Source organism: Genypterus blacodes, unplaced genomic scaffold (genome assembly GCF_046128005.1).
Source record: "Genypterus blacodes isolate CSIRO-AG114 ecotype Tasmania unplaced genomic scaffold, CSIRO-AGI_Gbla_v1 ptg000024l_1, whole genome shotgun sequence".
Classification (NCBI taxonomy): Eukaryota; Metazoa; Chordata; class Actinopteri; order Ophidiiformes; family Ophidiidae; genus Genypterus; species Genypterus blacodes.
In genome coordinates, this window is record NW_027466837.1 from 1,460,001 (window position 1) to 1,480,943 (window position 20,943).

General features: G+C 50.0%; 1 protein-coding gene across 1 annotated transcript in view; it reads left to right on the forward strand.

Moving 5' to 3' along the window:
- Positions 1-20,257, forward strand: part of gpc3 (glypican 3) — a gene marked incomplete at its 3' end in the record, with an annotated part of 80,457 nt that extends 60,200 nt beyond the window's left edge. The window contains 4 exon segments of the mRNA XM_076143407.1: positions 3,219-3,330; positions 19,272-19,503; positions 19,668-19,798; positions 19,801-20,257. Of these exon segments, the coding sequence (XP_075999522.1) occupies positions 3,219-3,330; positions 19,272-19,503; positions 19,668-19,798; positions 19,801-20,257 (932 nt within the window).
- Positions 20,258-20,943: the final 686 nt, after the last annotated feature.

Sequence of the window (20,943 nt, forward strand, 5' to 3'; positions counted from 1 at the left end):
ATGGTTACCTCACAGTCCCCCAGGTTGGTTACCTGCAACAGAGGATTCAAAGCAGGGAAACAAGCCTGAGACAAGCTGGAGACAAGCGGTAGAGAGAGTTAGGCGAGAGTCTGATTCAGGTGGGTGAGGAGAGAGAGAGAGAGAGAGGGAGAGAGGGAGAGGGATAGAGGGAGAGGGAGAGGGAGAGAGAGAGAGAGAGGCCACCTGAGGGAACGATTACAAGCCAGAGCAGAGCGAGGGGGGGAGAGGGAGAGGAGGGGGGAGACAAGCCAATGGAGAGATGGAGAGATTAGCAGCGTGTCTCTCAGGAAGCTTCTCTCCTGCTCTCCGTGTCGGCTTGAGGGCCCGATGCCTCCACATTCCTCTGGGTGCTCTTTCACTCCCAGATTTGTTCTGGATCGTCTTCCATTATCCTCTCAGATTGAGCCAAACGCTGGGCTCATTGTCGTATTGTCTCCTACAGATAAATTTAGACCGGGCGGGTGACAGGGAGCGCCGGAGGGCCGGGTAGAGAGAGAGGGAGAGATGGAGAGATGGAGGGAGGAGGAGAGGAGGGGAGCGAAACTAAAGTGGTGTCTTTTTATCAGCCGTGTTTCCGTTCCCACCTGGAGCAGAGATCAGAGCAGAGACGCTTTCATCACGCTGATCAGATCCACCGCATCACTGATGTCACGCCTCAGCTGGGACGAGGCAGAATGCAGATCCACTCTTCTTCTGCTCTCATATCTACGTCTCTCTGCTCTTCATCTATCTGACCGCTGCAGAGACTTTACGCTTTAAGACTTTAAGCGTATCAGGTGTGTGTGTGTGTGTGTGTTAGTTTGTTTTGTTCTGACCTCTGGAGTTTGAGGGAGGCAAAGAGGTCAAAGCTTCCTGGAGCTCAGCTGACTCTTCCTCCTCTTCCTCCCCTTCCTCCTCTTCCTCCTTTTGCTGACCTGGAAACTGGAAAAGACCTCAGCTCAGTTTTGGGTGAAAGACTTTGTTGAATCTCCACCAGGAGTTCAGCACCGTGTGTGTGGATGTGTGTGTGGCCTGTGTGATGAAGAACACACACACACACACACACACACACACTCAGATTTGGTCTCATCCAGAGTTTGGAGGAAGATCTGCAGTGTCTCGTCTTTGTCATATTGATCAAACTCTTGCCAGGTGAAGCTGAAGTGACAACAATGTAGACGATTGTTCCTCCCTGAAAAGGGATGGTTGCTATGGAGACACTGCACCATTCTCTCTTTCTGGCATGATTATTGATTTTTCTAACTTTTGTCAAAGTGGAGCTCAGTGTTATTGACACCCAGCAGACAAAAGCTCCAGCTTCCTGCTCAGTCTGACACTCAGCTGATCACACAACCTCATTATCAGCAGGAGTGGAGTGTTGTTGTTGTTGTTGTTGTTGTTGTTGTTGTTGTTGTTGTTTCTGTATTTAATGACAAAGTGAGATACATCCAGAGAAACTCTTTATTTTATTATTTGTATTTTGACAGTCATTCTTTCTCTTTAGATCAATCAGTTGTCTTCTTTTTTGTCTTTGGCTTATTCGGCCTTGATGGAGGTATGAGCTTTGTAGTTTAGTTTTAATTACAGATTTTATTCCAAACTTTCCATAATTCAATGTTCTTCACACACAAATTAATCTCATATATGTGATTTCCACATTAACACACGAATCATTGAACACAGCACCGTTGTTCACACTGAGTACTATATTTGCTGAGATGATATTAGTTATTTTATTCACAGAAGTATAATTTCAGTCCCTGTGTGTGTGTGTGTGTGTGTGTGTGTGTGTGTGTGTGTGTGTGTGTGTGTCTGTCTGTCTGTCTGTCTGACTGACTGATGCTGGAGCTTTCACTCAGCCTCCAGTAGCCTCCAATAATCCGGTCTGTGCGCTGACCTCTGACCCGTCTGTCTGGCGCGTGGCGGTGACGTGGCTCAGTGGGAGTGGAAGTGTGAGCCGGTGGCGGAGGTGTGAGGAGCCTCGGTGTCTCATGTCTCCTTCAGCTCACCCAGAGACGTCTCACACCTCCCACAGGAAGCGGCGTTAGATTTGATGACGTTATCACTGGGAGGTAATTGATGCGTCCGATGGCGAAGGAAGCGATGGGATGGCGAAGGCAGAGCGACCTGCTGGTGAGGCTCGGCGCTGAGTTATACCTCTGCAACATGAGCTCACCGGCATTCATCACAGGAAACACAAGCTGCTGCTGCTGCGGCCCAAACTCCTCTGTCCTCCACCCATACTTCCTCCTCTCCTCTCCTCTCCTCTCTTAATGGATCACACACCTCCCTCCATTATTAATGTGATGATTAAGGGGGGACGGAGGGTGACATCATGCTTAATAAGGAGAATAAATAACAGGAAATGTAATTTGAGTTTAATGAAAAGCCGGACTTAGGCTCTGAGAGGCTGATGGATGGAGACGGCAGGTGAGAGGTGTGTGTGTGTGTGTGTGTGAGAGAGTGTGAGAGAGAGAGTGTGTGTTCAGATAGGAGTATGACCTCATGCTTTGTCTGCACAGCTCACACACTCATACACAAACATCTATCTATCTATCTATCTCTCTCTCTCTCTCTCTCTCTCTCTCTCTCTCTCTCTCTCTCTCTCTCTCTCTGTCTCTCTCTCTCTCTCTCTCGTTCTGTAAACGTCTGTGAGATGAATCTCAGCTCAGACTTTGCAGACTCTTGGCAGAAAAGTGAAACTATGTGAGCGACGTGTTAGACGTGTCCAAGTGTGTGTGTGTGTGTGTGTGTGCTGCCTGAAACAATATGGGCTTCGGTCCCGAGGACAGACCAGAACAAGCGTATCCATGACGACACAGTCCAAAAGATTTCATTTCAAGTTATTTTATCCAAAACAAAAATGAAATTAAGCCCTAATCCTGTTGTGTTTGTTAGATTAAATTAGATTACAACATAGATGTTAGTGAAGAGTGACATCATGGAAAACTGAACATGTGTGTAACCGAGATGGAGCTGCTGTTGATGGATGAACCGTTTGTTTACATTTGGGTCACAGTTTGTTTGTTTAATCAGAGAGCAAAGTGACTGATCTGCTTTCCAAAGAAGAAACCAGAGGAGCAGTTCCTCCTGTCACCACTAGATGGGGATAAAGCCCCAGTCTGGAGTGATGGATATTTGTTCCAGTGTGTGTGTCTGTGTGTGTGTGTGTGTGATCAGTCACATTGAAGCTCCATGTGGTCTTGTGTCCCCCTCAGGTTTCAGGGTCCCGGTCTGAAGCGGTCCGGCCCCCACGAGACCCGAAGCAGCAACAAGCCCCCCGAGCCCGTCATCAGCCAGATCATCGACAAACTCAAACACATCAACCAGGTCAGCCGTGTGTGTGTGTGTGTGTGTGTGTGTGTGTGTGTGTGTGTGTGTGTGTGTGTGTGTGTGTGTGTGTGTGTGCGGTTCATATTTGTTCCCAGGCTGGTGTGTGTGTGTGAGATGTTTTTGTCGCCCTCTGGTCTGCGGTGGTGTCGGGGTTAAGAAAGGAAAGACGGCGAGACAGACGCACTGTTGTCCTCCTCCAGCTCCGAGGACATCTGCAGCTCCTGTGGGGCTCAGCACAGGAGGAGAGGACATGGAGGTGCAGACAGGCTGGAGATGCAGGTCAAAGGTCAACACGGGCCTCAGTGAGGAGTCTGAAGGTCTCCCTCTGTCGTCGTGCGTCTCCTCCAAAAACACACAGCTTGGGTGGATTTTAAATCAACACACATGCACACACACACACACACACACACACTTCCTTCTTTAGATTCTCTGACTGGTGTCCTCATCAGAAGTTCATCGGTTGGACTCCAGCGTATGCAGCTTCATCGTCTCGCTCCTCCTTCCTGTTAGACGTTGTTGTTTTCCAGCCTGCAGACATATTTCCAGTCTTATTTATTGTGTTGTGAGTACAGACAATGAGAAATACCAAGCAATGAAACATAAACTGGAGATGTTGCCTCAGATCGAACATGTCTCCATCCAAACACACGACCTCTGACCTCTGCAGCCCTTTGAGTTTGAGTTTGTAACTCGTGGTCTTCAGATGTAGGAGGTAAACACTGAGAGCCGGTCTGTTAGCTGTGAGGGTGATGGGGGCTGTTATGACTGACAGGACTTCACTAAGCCCCAGCTGTCATCAAAGCACCCCCCTTCCCTTTCTTTTTGCTCTGGTCATCACCATGGAAACCACCTTTTGGAGTGTGTAGCTGGTGTTCAGGCTCAGGCTGGGCCTCTGCATGGAGACGTATCGGCCCACAGATCTGCTGTGTTTCCTGCTTTCTGGTGGTTGTGCTTGTAGCTGTCAACACGCCGCCACGCCCACCGACCACCTTCTGCATTATAGTCTAGTGTGTGGGAGTGTGTGTGTGTGTGTGTGTGTTTGCATGAGCTCCTGAGTGCTGCAGGCCTGTCTCTGTGGAGTTTGATCCTCCGCTCTTGTTCAAACAGCCGGAGCTCAGAGATCTAAGGAGCTAAGGATCTTCTCCCAGTTCTCCCAGCAGGCCGCCCAGGAGCAGCAGCACAGTCACAGTTACGGGCGGAGACCCTGTGATGCTCTCATTTACTTTTTGCCGTATGACCTCACGCAAGCTCAGGCCTGCTGAGAGAGAGGAGGCTGAGACTTTAGAGGTTTACTTACAACCGCTGCTGCCTCCTTTATTCAAAGTGACCCGCAGATGATTCAGCTTAGAACTATTTGTCAAACACGCTCAGGAGGAAATGGGACACACACACACACACGCACACATGCAGGTCTAATCTGACAAACACAGGGCACGTACACACACACACACACACACACTCTAATGTAATAAAGCTCTCGAAAGCAGATGCAGTGAGAGGGACAAACATTGTGAGCGTGTGATGAGGAGCAGAGCCTCAGTGGGACTCAGTGAGACTCAGTTAGCCTCAGCGGGCCTGAGTGGACCTGCATGTTCACCATGCAGATCAGGTTCCTGATCGGCTTTTGATGAGATTTAGTTAGAAAATGCACTTTGGGGAAATGAGTGTCTCATTGTGTTACAGCTGCACGTCTCTCTCTCTGTTTGATACACCAGAGTGTGTGTGTGTGAGAGTGTGTCTGTGTGCACATGTGTGTGATTAGACGCTTCCAGTAACCCGACACTCATCTCACTCCTCATTGGCTCCCGTGTTGTGCGGTGACATCATCTATATGCAGACGTGTTTGTGTTTGTGTTTCTGGTGACACAAACACAGGATGGATGTAAACGTCCCGTTCACATGGGAGCGTTTAGTCCGACTCCTGATGACCGAGCGGCACATTTGTGCTTCAGCTGAGGCTTCAGATCTTCACTTCAATCGTCTGGATGCACTTCTGACAAAAACTGCAACTTTGGTGGAATTTTTCTTGTGCAGTGAAAGGATTCTGAGTCACCGAGATGCTTTTTATGATTTGGGCTGAAATCAAACTTTACAAATACTTTCACATAACTCACATAAACATAAAGGGCCGGGAATAACAGGAACACCTTCAGAGGGAACGATCCAACAAGTCTGTGTGGGTGTGGGTGTGGGTGTGTGTGTGTGTGTGTGTGTGTGTGTGTGTGTGTGTGATCATGGAAGAGTCCGTTACATTTTTGCTAATTCGATGTAGATGCATGATTTAGTTGAGCACAAAATAGGCTCTTCATCATTGTTTTTGTCTTCTTCAAGCTGATCAATCTTAATGAAAGAGCTCAGACGTGTGTGTGTGTTTGTGTGCTGTGATGGACGATCAGCAGGTGCAGTGTGGAGTCCCAGTGCATTAACAAATAAGGCTTAAATCAGGCAGCAGCCACCCACGTGTCACTGAGATGATGAAGCTAGCGGCTCTGTGTTTGTGTCCAGAGGGAGATGAGGTCTGCACTCAATTTGCACGATAGATACTTCTTTGCATATCTGATATCCAGGTAATATTTGTTATCTCCTGTTTAATTTACACCACAGGCAGCAGCAGTTTAATGAGAACAGAAGAGAAGATTAACACAGGAGATTAAAAACACGAGGCCACACAGAGACGTTAGAATATAAACACACACACAAAGACGGGGCTAGATAATGACTGGTGACTTTTAAAATAAGAGAATCAAACATTAGAGTGTGGTTGCAGCGTGGGGGTGAAGCTGTCCCACATTTAATAAGAAGCAGAGGAGAAGAGCTGAAAGATTTAAGCTTTGATTTGAAAGAGCTGAGAAAAAGTGAAATCCAGAGATCTGTGGTCTGTGTGTGTGTGTGTGTGTGTGTGTGTGTGTGTGTGCCCTCCGCTCTGTGGCCATCATGTGGGCCTGTCTCAGCACATTAACTTCTACTCTCAGGCCTTCCTGTCACTCGCTCTATCTATCACTCAAAAATCCATTTTGGAAAACAAAATGTCTCCCACCAATGGAAACGCTGGCTCGGTGCTGAGCGCTAACAAAAGAGGGAAACAAGTCCAACCTGGGCCTGGTCCTGGTCCGTGTGGAGAGTTTACGTGTTCTCTGCGTGTCCAAGTGGGTTGAAGTTAAACGGGTATAGGGAATGATGGATGGATGGACTGTTTGTCCTTTTAGCAGCTCGAATAACAGGTTTTGTCTTGTTCACTGTTACTTAATGTTAAAAGTAAGAAGACCTGATGCAGTTGTCCTATTTCCACCCAGTGTGCACGGTGGTGCTGCAGTAGGGAAGCGTAGAAGTGGATCGGCGTCTGAGTCCGTCAGTAGGAGGCGCTACAGAGACATGATAGATGTCACAGTGGCTCCCTATCAGCCTGCAGGAGGAGGAGGAGGATTTAATGACGTACTGTAGCTTTAAGAGCAGCAGAGTGGTCAATACAAAGGCATGATGTCACATTTGGCTTTATCCTGTGCTTTAAAAACGTGTTAAACGTTGAATATGTATACGGCCCACACTGCTTTGAACAGGCATTACGTAAACAAAGCCTTAAAGCGGCAGAGAAAGTGATGTTGTCGGGTTAAAAGCGTTTTTACGAGGTCTCCGCCTCCTGCCAGTTGAAAGACCACCGGCTCTGGATGGAGCCGGGCTCAGAGCAAATGGACTAATTAACCATCTGATATGAGCGAGCCGGGCCAGCGCTCACAGATAATTACTTTCATCTGCCCTGTTTGTGTGTGGTGTGTGTGTGTGTGTGTGTGTGTGTGTGTGTGTGTGTGTGTGTGTGTGTGTGTGTGTGTGTGTGTAAGAGAGAGGACAGGCCAACAATGAGATCCTATCCTGGTGTGTAATGTTCCTGGACGTCTACCAGCAGTGTGCCATACAAATTAAAACTGCAGCGTTTCAGACTCATGATGTGTGTGTGTGTATGTTTGTGTGTGTATGTGTGTGTGTGTGTGTGTGTGTGTGTGTGTGTGTGTGTGTGTGTGTGTGTGTGTGTGTGCGCGTGTGACCGTTGCGTACACGATGTTCAGAGATGAAATAGCTGAGAATCCTCTTCTGCGTTTCTAAATCCCGCTCCACTCTGGGGGGGCGCAGGTCGCTGCTATACTGGCGGGTCCAGGTCCTATAAGGGCCCCCTTTGATCCCGCACACGTTTCCCATTTGTGAGAACATTCGTCTCCTTCTTGGCTCCACCAGAGAACATAATCAATGGCTCCTCCAGCTTGGACTGACCCACTTTTCCTAACCGCCAGTCCCGTCCCAGCCCCTCTGTCAGCAGGGCCGTGTCATAAAGCATAGGGGCTCCAGCCGGGAGAGGAACGCGGGACCCCACCAAAGAATCCACTTCCTTCCAGCTCTAATCCCCCTGATGTCTCGTTCCTCCGCTCCTAAGTGCTCCGTGACGATGGCCATGTGAAGCGCGGCTATGCGGCGGAAACGTGTCATTTCTCACGTTGTCAGTGTTGATCAGAGCATCAGCAGATAGGGAGACGCCGTGGCGGTTCAGAGCGCGGCCCTTCGTCCCTGTGCGAGGCTAAACTAAACACCGGAAAAAAAACGCCGGCGCAGCCTTTTCCTCCCGGCTTATTAAACAAGGTTTTCTCACGCCTGAAGCGGCTGATGTCATGGCTGAACCGCCGCCAAGTTTAAAGTGAACTGCGCTCTTTAAATGGATGAAGAGAGATGACTTTCTTCTGAGGTTATTGGGAATATCTAAACACGGCCGTCGCTCCTGCGCTGTGGGAGAAATTCCTGCGCCAGTTTCCAATCTGTGTGTTCTGCCCTGCTGTGTGTTAACAGGCCGGGCGATAAAGCGACGTGCCTGAGTGTTCTTCAGCGCTGACGTGACGCCCGTGACATTCTCTGAAGTCTATCTGGTTTCTGGAAGAGAAGCTCCAGAGGTTGACAGAGTTCAACAGCCAGACGTCAGCGTCCTGCAGAAGCAAACGTGTGGCGGCTCTGCAGCGTCTAGCAGCTAGCAGCTCCCCGGGAGTTAATAAGCATCATGTCCTCTGATCTGCGCTCTCCTCAGACGGGACCTGCCCAACGACCACATGTTTGGACATCAACACGCTTCGCAGTGACATCATCGTCCTACTAAGACCGTTCAGCCGAACATGAATCACGCCGTTCCCTGACTTGTTGATAAGGGAGCGGAGACTTCGGGGCCGTCGTCGTCATATTTCATCTATCTTGTAAAGAAAAGCTGCAAAGTTTCATCTTCTGTGGTCTGACGTCTGTATCTGTCCGTTCTTCTTCTCTGATTAAACTCTAGAACATCTCGTCCTCGGTCCAAACAAAACACGCCGCGCTTCTGTTTACGACTCGCCCGGAAATTAAACGCTCCCCGTCACGTCATGTCCCACAGAACCACTAAGTCCCAACGTCTGTTTCCATTACACTTTTACCAATTACTTCTCTATCCCCTCGCCAAGAAACCCACCTCAAGAGATCATAAACACTTTCTCGCAATATTTTCACATTCTTTTGCGTTCCTCAGGTTCTCCTCCGACCTCAGGACCGCTCAGTCGCTGTGTTGTCTGCAGCTGTCTGCTTAGTTACGCTTCTTAATTTAGAAAACATTATTTTGATGATCTGTTCTTGTGCCGCAGAGCCCAGTTTGTTTTTCTCAACATCTGTTTAACTTCCCAGACTATCAGGTTTCTCCTCTGAACGACTAATCTCACAGGAGACGGTTGAGCTCGTGGCAAAATACAGCAATTATGTGATTGGTCTTTGATTACAGAGCGTTTCCCACTCATTTGTCAGATGAGTTTGCCATTTGAGGGGTCAGACCTCCGCCGCTCGTTCTGACAGGCTCATCCTCGCCGCGGCAACCTGATGAGAGGAGACACACGGAAGGTTCTATAGGAGAGAGATCCATGGGGGAATACAGATGTTCAGGGTCGAGCCTGATAGGATGGAAACACAATTTGTATCAAACTGGACTTGTAAGTTCATGTAGAGGAGCTTTGAGAGGCTTTAACATGTTTGGAGCTCTGGATCCAGAGGGGCTCATAGATCTGGCAACAACTCACTTAACAATCCAGAATGTTCCGGTCTGTTTGTGAAGTTGCCGGCTGTAACACGCCGCTCCTCCTCACGTGAGTTTCTTCCTCGCTGAGACGTTTTGGCTCTGCTTCTTTACCTCCCTCCCCTCGCTCTTTCATCCCTCCATCCTGTCTCACCGCGTTCTTCGCCTTTCTTTCCATCTCTCCAGCTGTGCTGAGTTGTGTGTGACAGACTCCAGCTCTGTCGCCCTTCCCTCCCAGCCCCTCCCCACACACACACACACACACACACACACACACACACACACACACACACACACACACACACACACACACACGCACACACACACAGCTTCCCAGCATAATTGAAGCCAGAACCTGGGAAAATCCTGCAGGTAGGACAGGAATCCAGGGTGGAAAATAAACCAGATCCCGAGCGCCACAAATTCCATCACGCAGTCTCACTTCCTCAGAGCCAGAGCGGCAACCAGAGCGCTGGCAGCACACGCTCGACACCTCGTACACGCTCGGTCGCGACACACACTCAAATATAAGGCGCATTAATGCTTACAGCAGAATACCACGTTACACACGCTTAGCTCAGGTGCTACGGAGCTCGCTTTGACAGTCAGCATCGCACGTAATACTAGGTGAAGGTCTTCTTCTCAGCAAACATTGAAGTCATCCGAACAATCTGTTATTTATTTATTTTTCGGGATAAATTAACCTGTTACCTGCCTGGTCCACTCAGGTGGTTAAGCTACATCTCAGCTACATCTCAGCTACATCTCAGCTACATTTCATACAACCACTGCCCTGACACATAATGGATGCAAGTGGCAGTAGTAAAGCAACACACATATATATCCACACACGCTGATATGTGTGTGTTTGTAATATGGAATCAGCTTGACGACGGGGGCAGTGTGTGGCGTCCTCGCCTGCAGGGTGAGCTTACAGTCAGACTAATGGACGCCGTGGGTGTCAGACGGTCCTGCTGTTTGGTAAACTTACACTCACCTGGACTTTATGCTGCTGCACTCAAAGGCCTGACTCCTGTTTGATGTTATTTAATATACCCCCTCCAGGGCCGCGTGCACTCGCCCTCCTTTTCATGTCTGCGTAGAGCGACTCCGGAGGTAGAAGAGCGAGCAGGGGCCATTGTGCCGCTCTATGTGTGTGTGAGCAGGGATCAGCTGTAGACTCTGTATCCTTCATTCTGTGCAGTCTTTGGTTTGTGATGCGTCTAAAACTATCAATGAAAATAAACGCACACACATGGATGATTAAGGGGTCTTCCAGGTTCCCTCAAAATAGACGCCATATCCCAGACCGGGGAAGGGGGATAGTTACTGTCCTTATATAGAGGAAGTCCACAGAGCGGCTAGACATGACTAGAGCTTTACAAATAAACATTGATATGTTTAGAGTGTTAATGTTTATTATAATAAACTTTGAACAACACACACACACACAGAGTAAGAGTAGAATGTGTTGGTTAACTTAGGGAATCCTTCGCCTGCCCCCCCTCTCCCTCTCCCTCCCCCTCCCCCGCTGGCTGGGAGGTCAGACGGAGCATGTGAGGGCTCTTTTCCTCTTTTCCTCTTTTCCTCTTTTCCTCCCAATTAGTCTGCCTGCTAATGAGGCCCAACCATCCTTACCACCGCTGCCACCCCTTCATTCTTACCTTCATCCCTCCCCCCCTCCCCCCCATCGAGCCCTGAGGCCCGGGTCCTGGGTCCTGGGTCCTGGGTCCTAGGTCACCTCTCTCCTTACCCACTCCGCCCCTCTGCTCACACACACACCACCGCCCCACTGGGTGTAATTATCACGCAGCCTGCTTATAAAAACCTGCAGCCTGAGCCAGACGCCCGCCCCGCCGCTCCGCTGACTGACCCAGAGCCACATCACAGAGTTACAACTGCTCTCCGTGAAGCCTGTAAGTCTGTCGCTCTGTCGCTGCTCCGATGCTTCCTTGTGTTTTCCCGCGGCAGAGGCGCTGTCGGGGAGCGGACGTGCGGACAGCTGAGTCTTCCTGCACACGCTGCACTTTGTGATCGACACATCCTGGTCTTGTTGTCACTGGGCAGAGCAACGTGTTGCTCTGTAACCGCAGCACCCCCCCCCCCCCCCCCTCACTCCCCCCTCCCTCCTGAAGAGGTCAGGGGTCACACTTCCTGTTTCCTGTCTCTGCCAGGTCATCAGAGGGTCTCCCTGCGAGGGTCAGAGACCTCCCCTGTTCCTCCTCTGCCTTTTGTTTGGGGCGGCGGTGCTCTGGGGGGCAGAGCGGAGAGAGGCGCCCCTCTGGACCTGTCAATGTGTTAGCACTCCCTAACTTTATCTTTCTCCCATGTGCACACCGCCGCCGCCGCCGCCTTTTCATCTCAGCACCGCTGCAGCTCCTGGCAGCGCTTTGCTCCTTTTCCTGTCGTTTCCTTCTCTTCTCTTTTTTTAACCTCACCTCTGTGTTTGTTCTCTCTGTCACTTCCTCTACAAGCACGAGGAGGAAACTTCAATTAGACTGCAATTTAGGCAATACATCAGGATATCAAATGTTGTGTTTACATCAGAATGCTACACAAAGAAGTCTGAATTGATGAAACAAACCTAACTTATGTATCAGAACTCCATCTACTCAGCCGTGTGTGTATGTTATATGTGTTAAGCCGTGTTGGGAGCTTTTCTCACGCACAGATTGCGTGTCCACCGGGGGGCAGCGTCACATTTTTACGAAACCACAACCTAAAGGAGCCAAAGAAAGCAGCAGTTTAGTAAAACAGATGTAAAACACATAACGCATGAAAATCTGTCCAAATCATTTAAATCCCAGCCCAGGTAACATTTGGTGTGTGTGTGTGTGTGTGTGTGTGTGTGTGTGACTCACCAGAGCGTGGGGTAAACACAGGCCCGTCCTCCCTCTGTCAGCCGCTCGCTCGGCCCAGCTGAGCGCCGGCTGCTCCCTGTAGGTGCGATCACGGGACAGGCGGTGGACGGTCTGCTGATGTTGGGGACGGAGGGTTTCTAAGCAACACATGACTGTGGGAACCATGGCAATAACATGTAACGCAGAGGAGCAGCAGACAAGAGGAGATTGTCTGAGGGGAGTAATCTGATTTTAGCCACCAGCAGCATGTGCAGGAATGGAACTTTTTAAACTATTAAACCCCAAGCAGACAATCAGGCTCATTCACAGACATAAGTCAGGATCTTCATGTGGTTAACCTCAAAAAAGAATGAAAATTGTTGTCATACCGGAGATATTTATACCGGGAAGAAAGGCCTTTATGTTCCTTCATGCTATATCTGTACAAACACGCTGCGTCGGGCCGTCTGTCTTCCTCACAGTGAGCTCACTGGTCTTAGGGGCTTTTACTTCACTTTCAAAGTCCAACCCGTTCAGGTTTCAGTCCAAACGAGAGAAATGTGGAAAGAACCTTCTGAGGTTTAAGTCAGAAAGGTGGAGTGAACACACGCCCAGTTTAACGGGATCGCAGCGCCGCTCTGCTCCAACTGGAATTAGCATCAGAAAGTCAATCTTGTCTGCGTTAAGAGTCTGAGGCCGAGCTCCCGTTGCGTGACACACTCGACCGCCGAGAGATAGAGGAAGACAACGAGAGAGAGAGGGAGAGGGAGAGAGAGCACGGGCGCCCCTCCTCTTTGACTTTCAGATTCAATAAAAGTTGAGTAATGAGTCGAGGAGAGAGCGGGCGGGACCGCGGGGCAGGACGTGTCGCCCGGACGCCACTCGGCCTGTCGGCGTGCTGAGGAGCTTTCCATGACTCACTCTGTGGAAAGTGTCATTCCTCTCTCTCTGTCTCTGTCTCTGTCTCTCTCTCTCTCTCTCTCTATCTTTCTCTCTCCCTGTCTCTCCCCTGTCTCTCTCTCCCTGTCTCTCTCTCTCCCCCTCTCCGTCTGTCCCTCTCTCGCTCTCTCCCCCTCTCTCTCTCCCTGACTCTGTCTCACTGTCTCTCCCTGTCTCTCTCTCCCTGACTCTGTCTCACTGTCTCTCCCTGTCTCTCTCCGTCTGTCCCTCTCTCTCTCGCTCTCTCTCTTTCCCCCTGCCACTCTCTCTTTCTCTCTCCCTCTCCCCCTGTCTCTCTCTCCCTGTCTCTCTCTCCCTCTCCCCCTGTCTCTCTCTCCCTGTCTCTCTCTCCCTCTCCCCCTGTCTCTCTCTCCCTGTCTCTCTCTCCCTCTCCCCCTGTCTCTCTCTCCCTGTCCTTCTCCCTCTCCCCCTGTCTCTCTCTCCCTCTCCCCCTGTCTCTCTCTCCCTGTCTCTCTCTCCCTCTCCCCCTGTCTCTCTCTCCCTGTCTCTCTCTCCCTCTCCCCCTGTCTCTCTCTCCCTGTCTCTCTCTCCCTCTCCCCCTGTCTCTCTCTCCCTGTCTCTTTCCCTCTCCCCATGTCTCTCTCTCCCTCTCCCCCTGTCTCTCTCCCCCTGTCTCTCTCTCCCTCTCCCCCTGTCTCTCTCTCCCTCTCCCCCTGTCTCTCTCCCCCTGTCTCCCTCTCCCCCTGTCTCCCTCTCTCTCTCTCTCTCTCTTCTCCTCTCTTCTTGCTCTCCACACTGCGTGGCTGTGAACTTGATACACGGCGGCGCTGCTCGGCGCTCACGTGGGGATTAGGTGTAAGGAAAGTTCATTTCCTTCATTAATCAAGGAAAAATAGTTTTTAGTGAAAGGTCATGTGTTTGTGTATGATTAGTCTAACACACTGACCCGGGACCCGGCTTCCCTCCTCACTGCTTTCAGACGCTTTGTTTTTGCTGGAGTGCTGAACAATAAAGCAGCAGAGCCCAAAGACGGAGAACTACACGGTACAGAAAGGTTACATTCATCTAAAAATGCACTTTGGGTTTTTAATTAGAGCTTTAAATGCAAACCAGACCCAATTAGACTTCACCTCCATCATAAATAAGCCAATATATATCATGCAAATCCTACAAAAAAGTGCTCATTCTGCAGTCAAACTGTGACCTTCTAACCTGGTGAGCAGCAGGTGACTCAACTCTGCAGCGTCAGCAAAGCAATCACAGAAACATCCAACATCTGATCTCACTAACAAGCCGAGAGAACGCTGTGGAGGTAAATTATGTAGATTAGATTTGCAGACGAGATGTGTTGAGGCATTGATAGAAACATCCAGAGCGTCAGATTCCGTCTGGGCCGAGTCACGAGCGACGTGCCCGGACATGTTCAGCTTCAGAGAGGAGGACACAACACGGAGCCTGATCCCAATCACACGCCGGCAAGCAGCTTCTCTTCTCCTACACATTCTGTTTGCATTACTCATCCAAACGCCGCTCAACACTTCCTGCAGTCGTTGTGGGTTTTTCACATTTGGCTCAGATTATCTGCTTTTATGTTCTTCTCGTGTTTTAGTGGCGGAGCGGCGGCCACACAGCAGCTCGGACGGCGGCTGGATATAAACGGCCTCGGCTGATCTTCAGTAAGCGCAGGTTGATTTTTAGCAGCGCGGGTCAACCGGTGGCTTCGCTCTGCCGCCGGGCCGCAGCTGTCGTGTTGCACGGTGACCCTATGAGGAGTTCATGTCATGTGTGGGAGGCAGTGACAGACGTGTGGTTTCTGTGTCTCTGTCTAGGCTGGCCTGCATTGAGCAATCTGCCACATGTTTGGGCTTTGTGTGCAGCCTTTGAGCCCATGTTTCCTTGGTGTGACTTGTGCTTTTGTGTTCGGGGAGGTGAACCCTGTGGCCTGCGGGATGCCTCGCAGCGCTGATTACATGTTCCGCGTCCTATAGCTGTGTCCAGCTGTCTGCAGAAGCCAGCCCTCGCTCCTGAAGCGTAGAGAGAGAAGAGAACGCTAGATTTCCTCTCTTAATGGAAAACATACTGAGCATTTCTCAAAAAATGTCTCTTTTATTTGTTTCCTCCCTGCTTCCTCCTTTTATTGCAGGAGATTCCAGCCCAGAGTGACTTGAGGTTTCTCCCTCTTGTGGTACATCTGGAGGCTCTTGTCGAATCACGCTGTGGCTGGGCCGTGCCAAGAGCACAGCGTCACTTTCGACACAAACATCCTACCCCTCCCCGTGACCGCAGCCATGGCAGAGGCAGCCAGCCAGCGGGCAGAAGCCACAGAGGCGCAGAGAGAGGTGCTGCCCCGCCGCTCTGTCCTGGAGGGGCCTGGGCCTCAGTCAGGGGCGCTGCTGAGATCCCGCTAATACTGTATGGTTTGTCTTCTCAGCCCTGCTGTCCTCAGACGTGGACATGGTGACTGGTAGTTAGATGATCAAACCAGACTGGATTTTGATTCGATAATGTCTTTGTTTTGAAAGACGCCCAGATCCAAACGAGCCAGAAATGTGTTGTGACTGGTGACTCTAATCTGCTTCTACTCCCCCTTTGCTGCAGCACTGCTGGGTATGCTGAGTGAAAACAGGTGACATTAGCTGAACTGTAGCTTACGTGTCTATGGTGGGCGTGTCTAACCAGGCGTGTTCATGTTACCGAAGTAAAGGACCAATCAAAACAAAGCTTTCAGGTCAGAGCCCTTTGTCTTTATGAAGGCATCCAAATATGAAAACACACAAAATACATTTAATCAGATTAGAACACGACAGTAAGAAGCGTAGCCACATCACAGCATGATCAGGCTTTATAACTAATGATGAAGAATTAAATCTGAGTCTCTCACTTCATGTATGCAATAGAAGTTTGGAGTAAAAACATTTTAAATCATTCTTGCTCTTGTAATTTGCGTTCCTCTTTACAGCGGCTTGGCAGAAGCACTGTGTTGTTTACGACCCAATCAAAGATGGATCACATGACGATCCAGAGCTGTAGATTGATTTCCTCCCTGTGATCTGAGTTGTGTCAATGTCTCAAGTCTCTGTAAGTCATCACACTCTGATTCACTCTCAGGATCAAACTAAAGGACTCAGGAATCATTCTGAAGATTTATGACTGAAACATGCTCATCTAGATTTATCATAACACATGTTTGGGATACATTTGTGTGTATGGGAGATTTGTGTGTGCTGGCAGGTGCTGTTACACATGGCTTTAGTCACACACACACACATACACACACACATATTTCCAAACAGTCGATCCACAGCTTTTGTCTTGAAACATCCTGAGCTGCGTTGTTTTCTCCGGCTTTATGAGTTTTTGTTGTAAGTAGTTTTTGCTCCAAATGTGTTTGTGAGGAGCCCCTCCCCTCCTCCCCTACTCCCCTCCTCCTCCCCTCCTCCCCTCCCTTCTCCTCCCAACGTCCCACCAGGTTGCCAGGATACCGAGCATGGGAAGGAATTTCGGGACCTCAGTGGATCTATAGAAACGGCTCCAGCAAACGCAGACAAACGCGATTCTGTCTTTAACAAACCGTCCAGTACATTAAAGTCCCATTCATCTCAGGAGGAAGAGTGAGGAGAGTCCATGGGGCTTATTTAACAGATCACAGGTGTGTGTGTGTGTGTGTGTGTGTGTGTGTGTGTGTGTGTGTGTGTGTGTGTGTGTGTGTGTGTGTGTGTGTGTGTGTGTGTGTGTGTGCGTGCGTGCGTGCGTGCGTGCGTGTGCCACCTGAGGACTCTGCTCTGTCCCCCAGGTGCAGCAGAGGTCTCGGGCTAAATGAGGTTTTATTCCAGGGTGGTCAGCTTGAGCCCCTAACATGTCAGAATGTTCCAGAGGATCACCCATCCTGCATGAATCCCTGTTTGTCCGTGGCTCGCTCTTAGTGACCGGGCTTTGAGAAATGTTGTGGTCATCGTCCGTGTATGGCCTCAATGTTGGGAAATGAATAGAGGTTTGTTGGGCAGCTCATGCTGGGAACAAGGTGATGTGTGTTCCCTCTCCAAACCTTAGAGTTTATGTCACTTGTAAAACCCAGATGGAGCGGTTTGTATACATGCGGCTGAGGGGAGAGAACAGGCGTGTTTACCTTGTGACTGACGTAATTCTGTCATTATCTCTTGAGTTTTCCTTCCCTTTGTCTGATCCCGAGCAGTGGCAGCAGCTGACCTGAGTCTAGGCCCATATGAACTCAATTTTCTCTCACAGACGACCCAAAAAAAACAAACAACAACAACAACAACACGGCGGGGGGAGAGAAGTGGCTGCTGACGTATGCAGATAGGAAGGAAATGAATCAAAACAAACAGGGAGGCCGAGCAGAGAGATGAAAGGCAGCACACAGGCCAGGAGGCTGGAATTTAGCACATCTGTTAGCTTGGCAGGCCTCTCAATCATGTGTGATGTGACGGTCAGAGAGGCCGAGCTGCTCGTCTGCACGCTGGCTCACATGTTTTGCGACACGTTAGCTTCATTCCTGGGCCGTTCTTAAAAGAAAAACACCCAAAAACTCAAGTAAAAGGCGACACAGAGCTAAAACTAAAATCTGTCTTTCATTTGATTTGACTCTGGTTTGTCCTTAGGTTTCCTCCTTTCTGCTTTTATGACCGAGAGGCGTTCAAAGACCTCCAATGAAATTACTCCACAGCTTTTCTGATTTATTTACAAGTTGATTACTTTGCTGCACTTCTCAATAAACAGATTTTTGTTTGTGTTGTGCAACACATTACAGCTTCTGTAAATCACAGAGGGCAGAACAAGCAGCTGCTGTTCTAACTCCCAGGGTTTACTTATCATCAGTCATCTCACACCACAAACACGCTGCTGCTCCTCACTCCAGCTCTCATTTGACTTTTTAAAGCAGGAGTTTTCTGAAATGAGAGGCTTTAGCAGCGCAGCAATGGAGCCAAATCAGTCATGCTAAGACCCCATGTAAACACAGAGCAGGGCCCGACTGAGACCTTAATCAGGCTGAGCTTAAAGATATTTCTGTGTAAATCTGCTCTCATACATTCAGCGACGACGTCCAGCACAGACCATAACCCCGATGTTGCGTAATACCCATATATAACGTTAGGATTAGCTAGCTAGCGAGCTAGGTAGGAGTTAGCCAAAGGGTTTAGCAGCAGCTAAACATGTCAGATAGGAGTGAATTTAAGAGATGGACGCCACACGCTAAGAGAGAAGAGGAAGACTCCCGCCTGATTAAGATCTGAGAGGGGAGATGAAACACTTAGATGGCAGCGAACGATAAAAAGCATAGATTATAAATGTCCTCAGTGATCACAGCTGACAGAAACGTCTTGTTGCGGTCTGGTGTCTTGGACGAGACGCCGCTTGCATGTAAACGCAGCTAATAACATCACAGCAGCTACACAGATGAAGATGTGGAGCTCATATGTGCTTTTTTAGCGCCTTGTTTTTTGGCGTTTCAGCAAAAACAGGAAGTTCCCCCCTGTGACGTCATCAGGGTCGGTTTCGCTGACATCGCGCATCTCGCCAGCCACCGAAGCTGTTTTTACACGGACTGAATCGGCATTTCATTTTAGGCGTTTCTATTAATATCAGTGTTAGTCAGTGGAGACTTCCCTCTTTTAGTGATGTGGGACTTTGTTTAGACTTCACCTTTTGATGTCCACTTGAGGCAGAGTGTATTATGTGGTGTCACTGGATCCACACGGGCCTGAGACTCCCACTCAGGACAATGATGTGTGCCAGTAACAACACAGTCGCACCAGTGGCTCGCTCTTTCTCCCAGTTAATTACATGGAGCCATCGGCCGCAGCCCTTTGAGTGAATCACGTACGGACCAAAATATCACATCTGGCTCAGATAAGCAGATATACTTAGAGTTTGGTAAACATCAAACCTTCGCATCGGGCCCAGTCTCGGTGCAGGAGGACGCTGCCTGCTCGTAACGTCACAGTTTGTGCTCCGATTACAGGAAGGTCTTTATTTGTTTTCACAGCTTTGTCGCATCATTAATTCTCAGGAACATTCCAGCCCCGCAGAATGATTCATGAAGAGGTTAGTTAAGGGCGGAGCGCCTGTTTTCTTTAATGTCATTAACCTTTAACCACGTCCTGTTTGTGCCGCAGCTGCTGAGGATGGTGACGGTGTCTGAGAAGCGCTGGAGAGCCCGCTCACGTGGTGGCGGCGGGGGGGATGGGTGGAGCCAGGACGGCGAGGAAGGATTCGGGAGCGGCGACTGCGACGACGAGGACGAGTGCACCGGCATGTCGGGTCTGGGGCCGCCGCCGAGACGCAAGCGGCTACGCATCTTTGCAGGTCAGACACACACACACACACACACACACACACACACACACGGTCCAGCTGTGAACCTTAACGAGGCGACCACAGCGATAACTGACCTGACCTTTAATTACATCCAGGGTGGCAAAAGCTGTGAAGTTGTTTTGGTTTAAACCTGGTAACCAGATTGAACTGGTTAATTGGTTGTAGCATGAAACCCTCCGGCTCCGTGTGCAGAGCGGAGCAGCGGCGTGTTTACATGACGAGCGGACATGTTGACACCACCGTGACACTATGCAGTGGGAGACGTGAGACTTCCTCAGGTAGCCGCCTCACCTCGACCCCTTGGCCTCTCCGCCGTCAATCCCTCCGAAAAACGACAGACGGGCACTCGGCAAGACAAACAGAGAACAAATGAGGCTGCAAACTGTTCGAAGAAAAGAAACCAAACAGAGAGCGAGAGAGAGGGGGGAGAAAACAAGCAGAAAGCGAGCGAGCGAGTGGGGCTCCGCACGCCGACACAAAGCCGGCGCAGCTGAGCAAACACGGCCCGGGGAGTCGCCCTCCTGCCGGGGATGTTGTGGCAGAGTTTTGGGTTCGGCGGGCCGAGCAGGAACCCGGGTTAAGGCTGGAATCCTGCAGGTCCACCGCGTCCAGCGGGCCCGGGCCGTGAGAGCGAGACGCCCCCGCCTGCACGCCGCTGACGCTTCACTTCTGCTCCCACTGAGGTGTAACGTGTCCTCACTACGTAACATGGAAGCCCGGTGTTGCCTGCAGGCCAGCGAGGGGTCAGGGGTCAGAGGTCAGTTCGGGCCTCCTGAGAACCAAGGTGCAGTTCCATTTAAGTTCACTCTGTGGTTAATAAACTGTGAACATGTGTGTGTGTGTCTGTGGCATGAAGCTGCTCAGACCTTCTCTCTCCTGAAGCTGCCTGCACCGTAGTGCCAGCAGATCCTTGGCATCCTGCACAGAGCTGCCGCCTCTCTACACCTGCAAAGATGCTGCTTGTTTCACACTGGTAGTCGGTGTAAACAGAGAGAGAAAGGGAGAGCGAGCGTGGGAACCTCTTTCCTGCTGAGCGTCTGTGTATCTGTGGCGGAAACATGGAGCTCAACTTGGCTCCAAATACTCTAAATACTCTCAACTCAAGCTTCATCTCCTCATTTTTCTCTCTCACATTTAGTGAATCACCAAATAAGACATTGTAGTTTTGAGTGTGTGTGTGTGTGTGCCTGTGTGTGTGTGTGTGTGTGTGTGTGTGTGTGTGTGTGTGTGTGTGTGTGCGCGCCTGTGTGTGTGTGTGTGTGTGTGTGTGTGTGTGTGTGTGTGTGTGTGTGTGTGTGTGTGTGTGTGTGTGTGTGTGTGTGTGTGTGTGTGTGCCTGTGTGTGTGCCTGTTTGGTCCAGTACTGTGTGCAGACCTTGGAGCGTCTCTGCTCATTGGCAGACACACACAGATAGGGGCTGATAGCCGGTGATGACCTGGAAAAAACGCTGACCCGGCGCGGCCTGTCCAC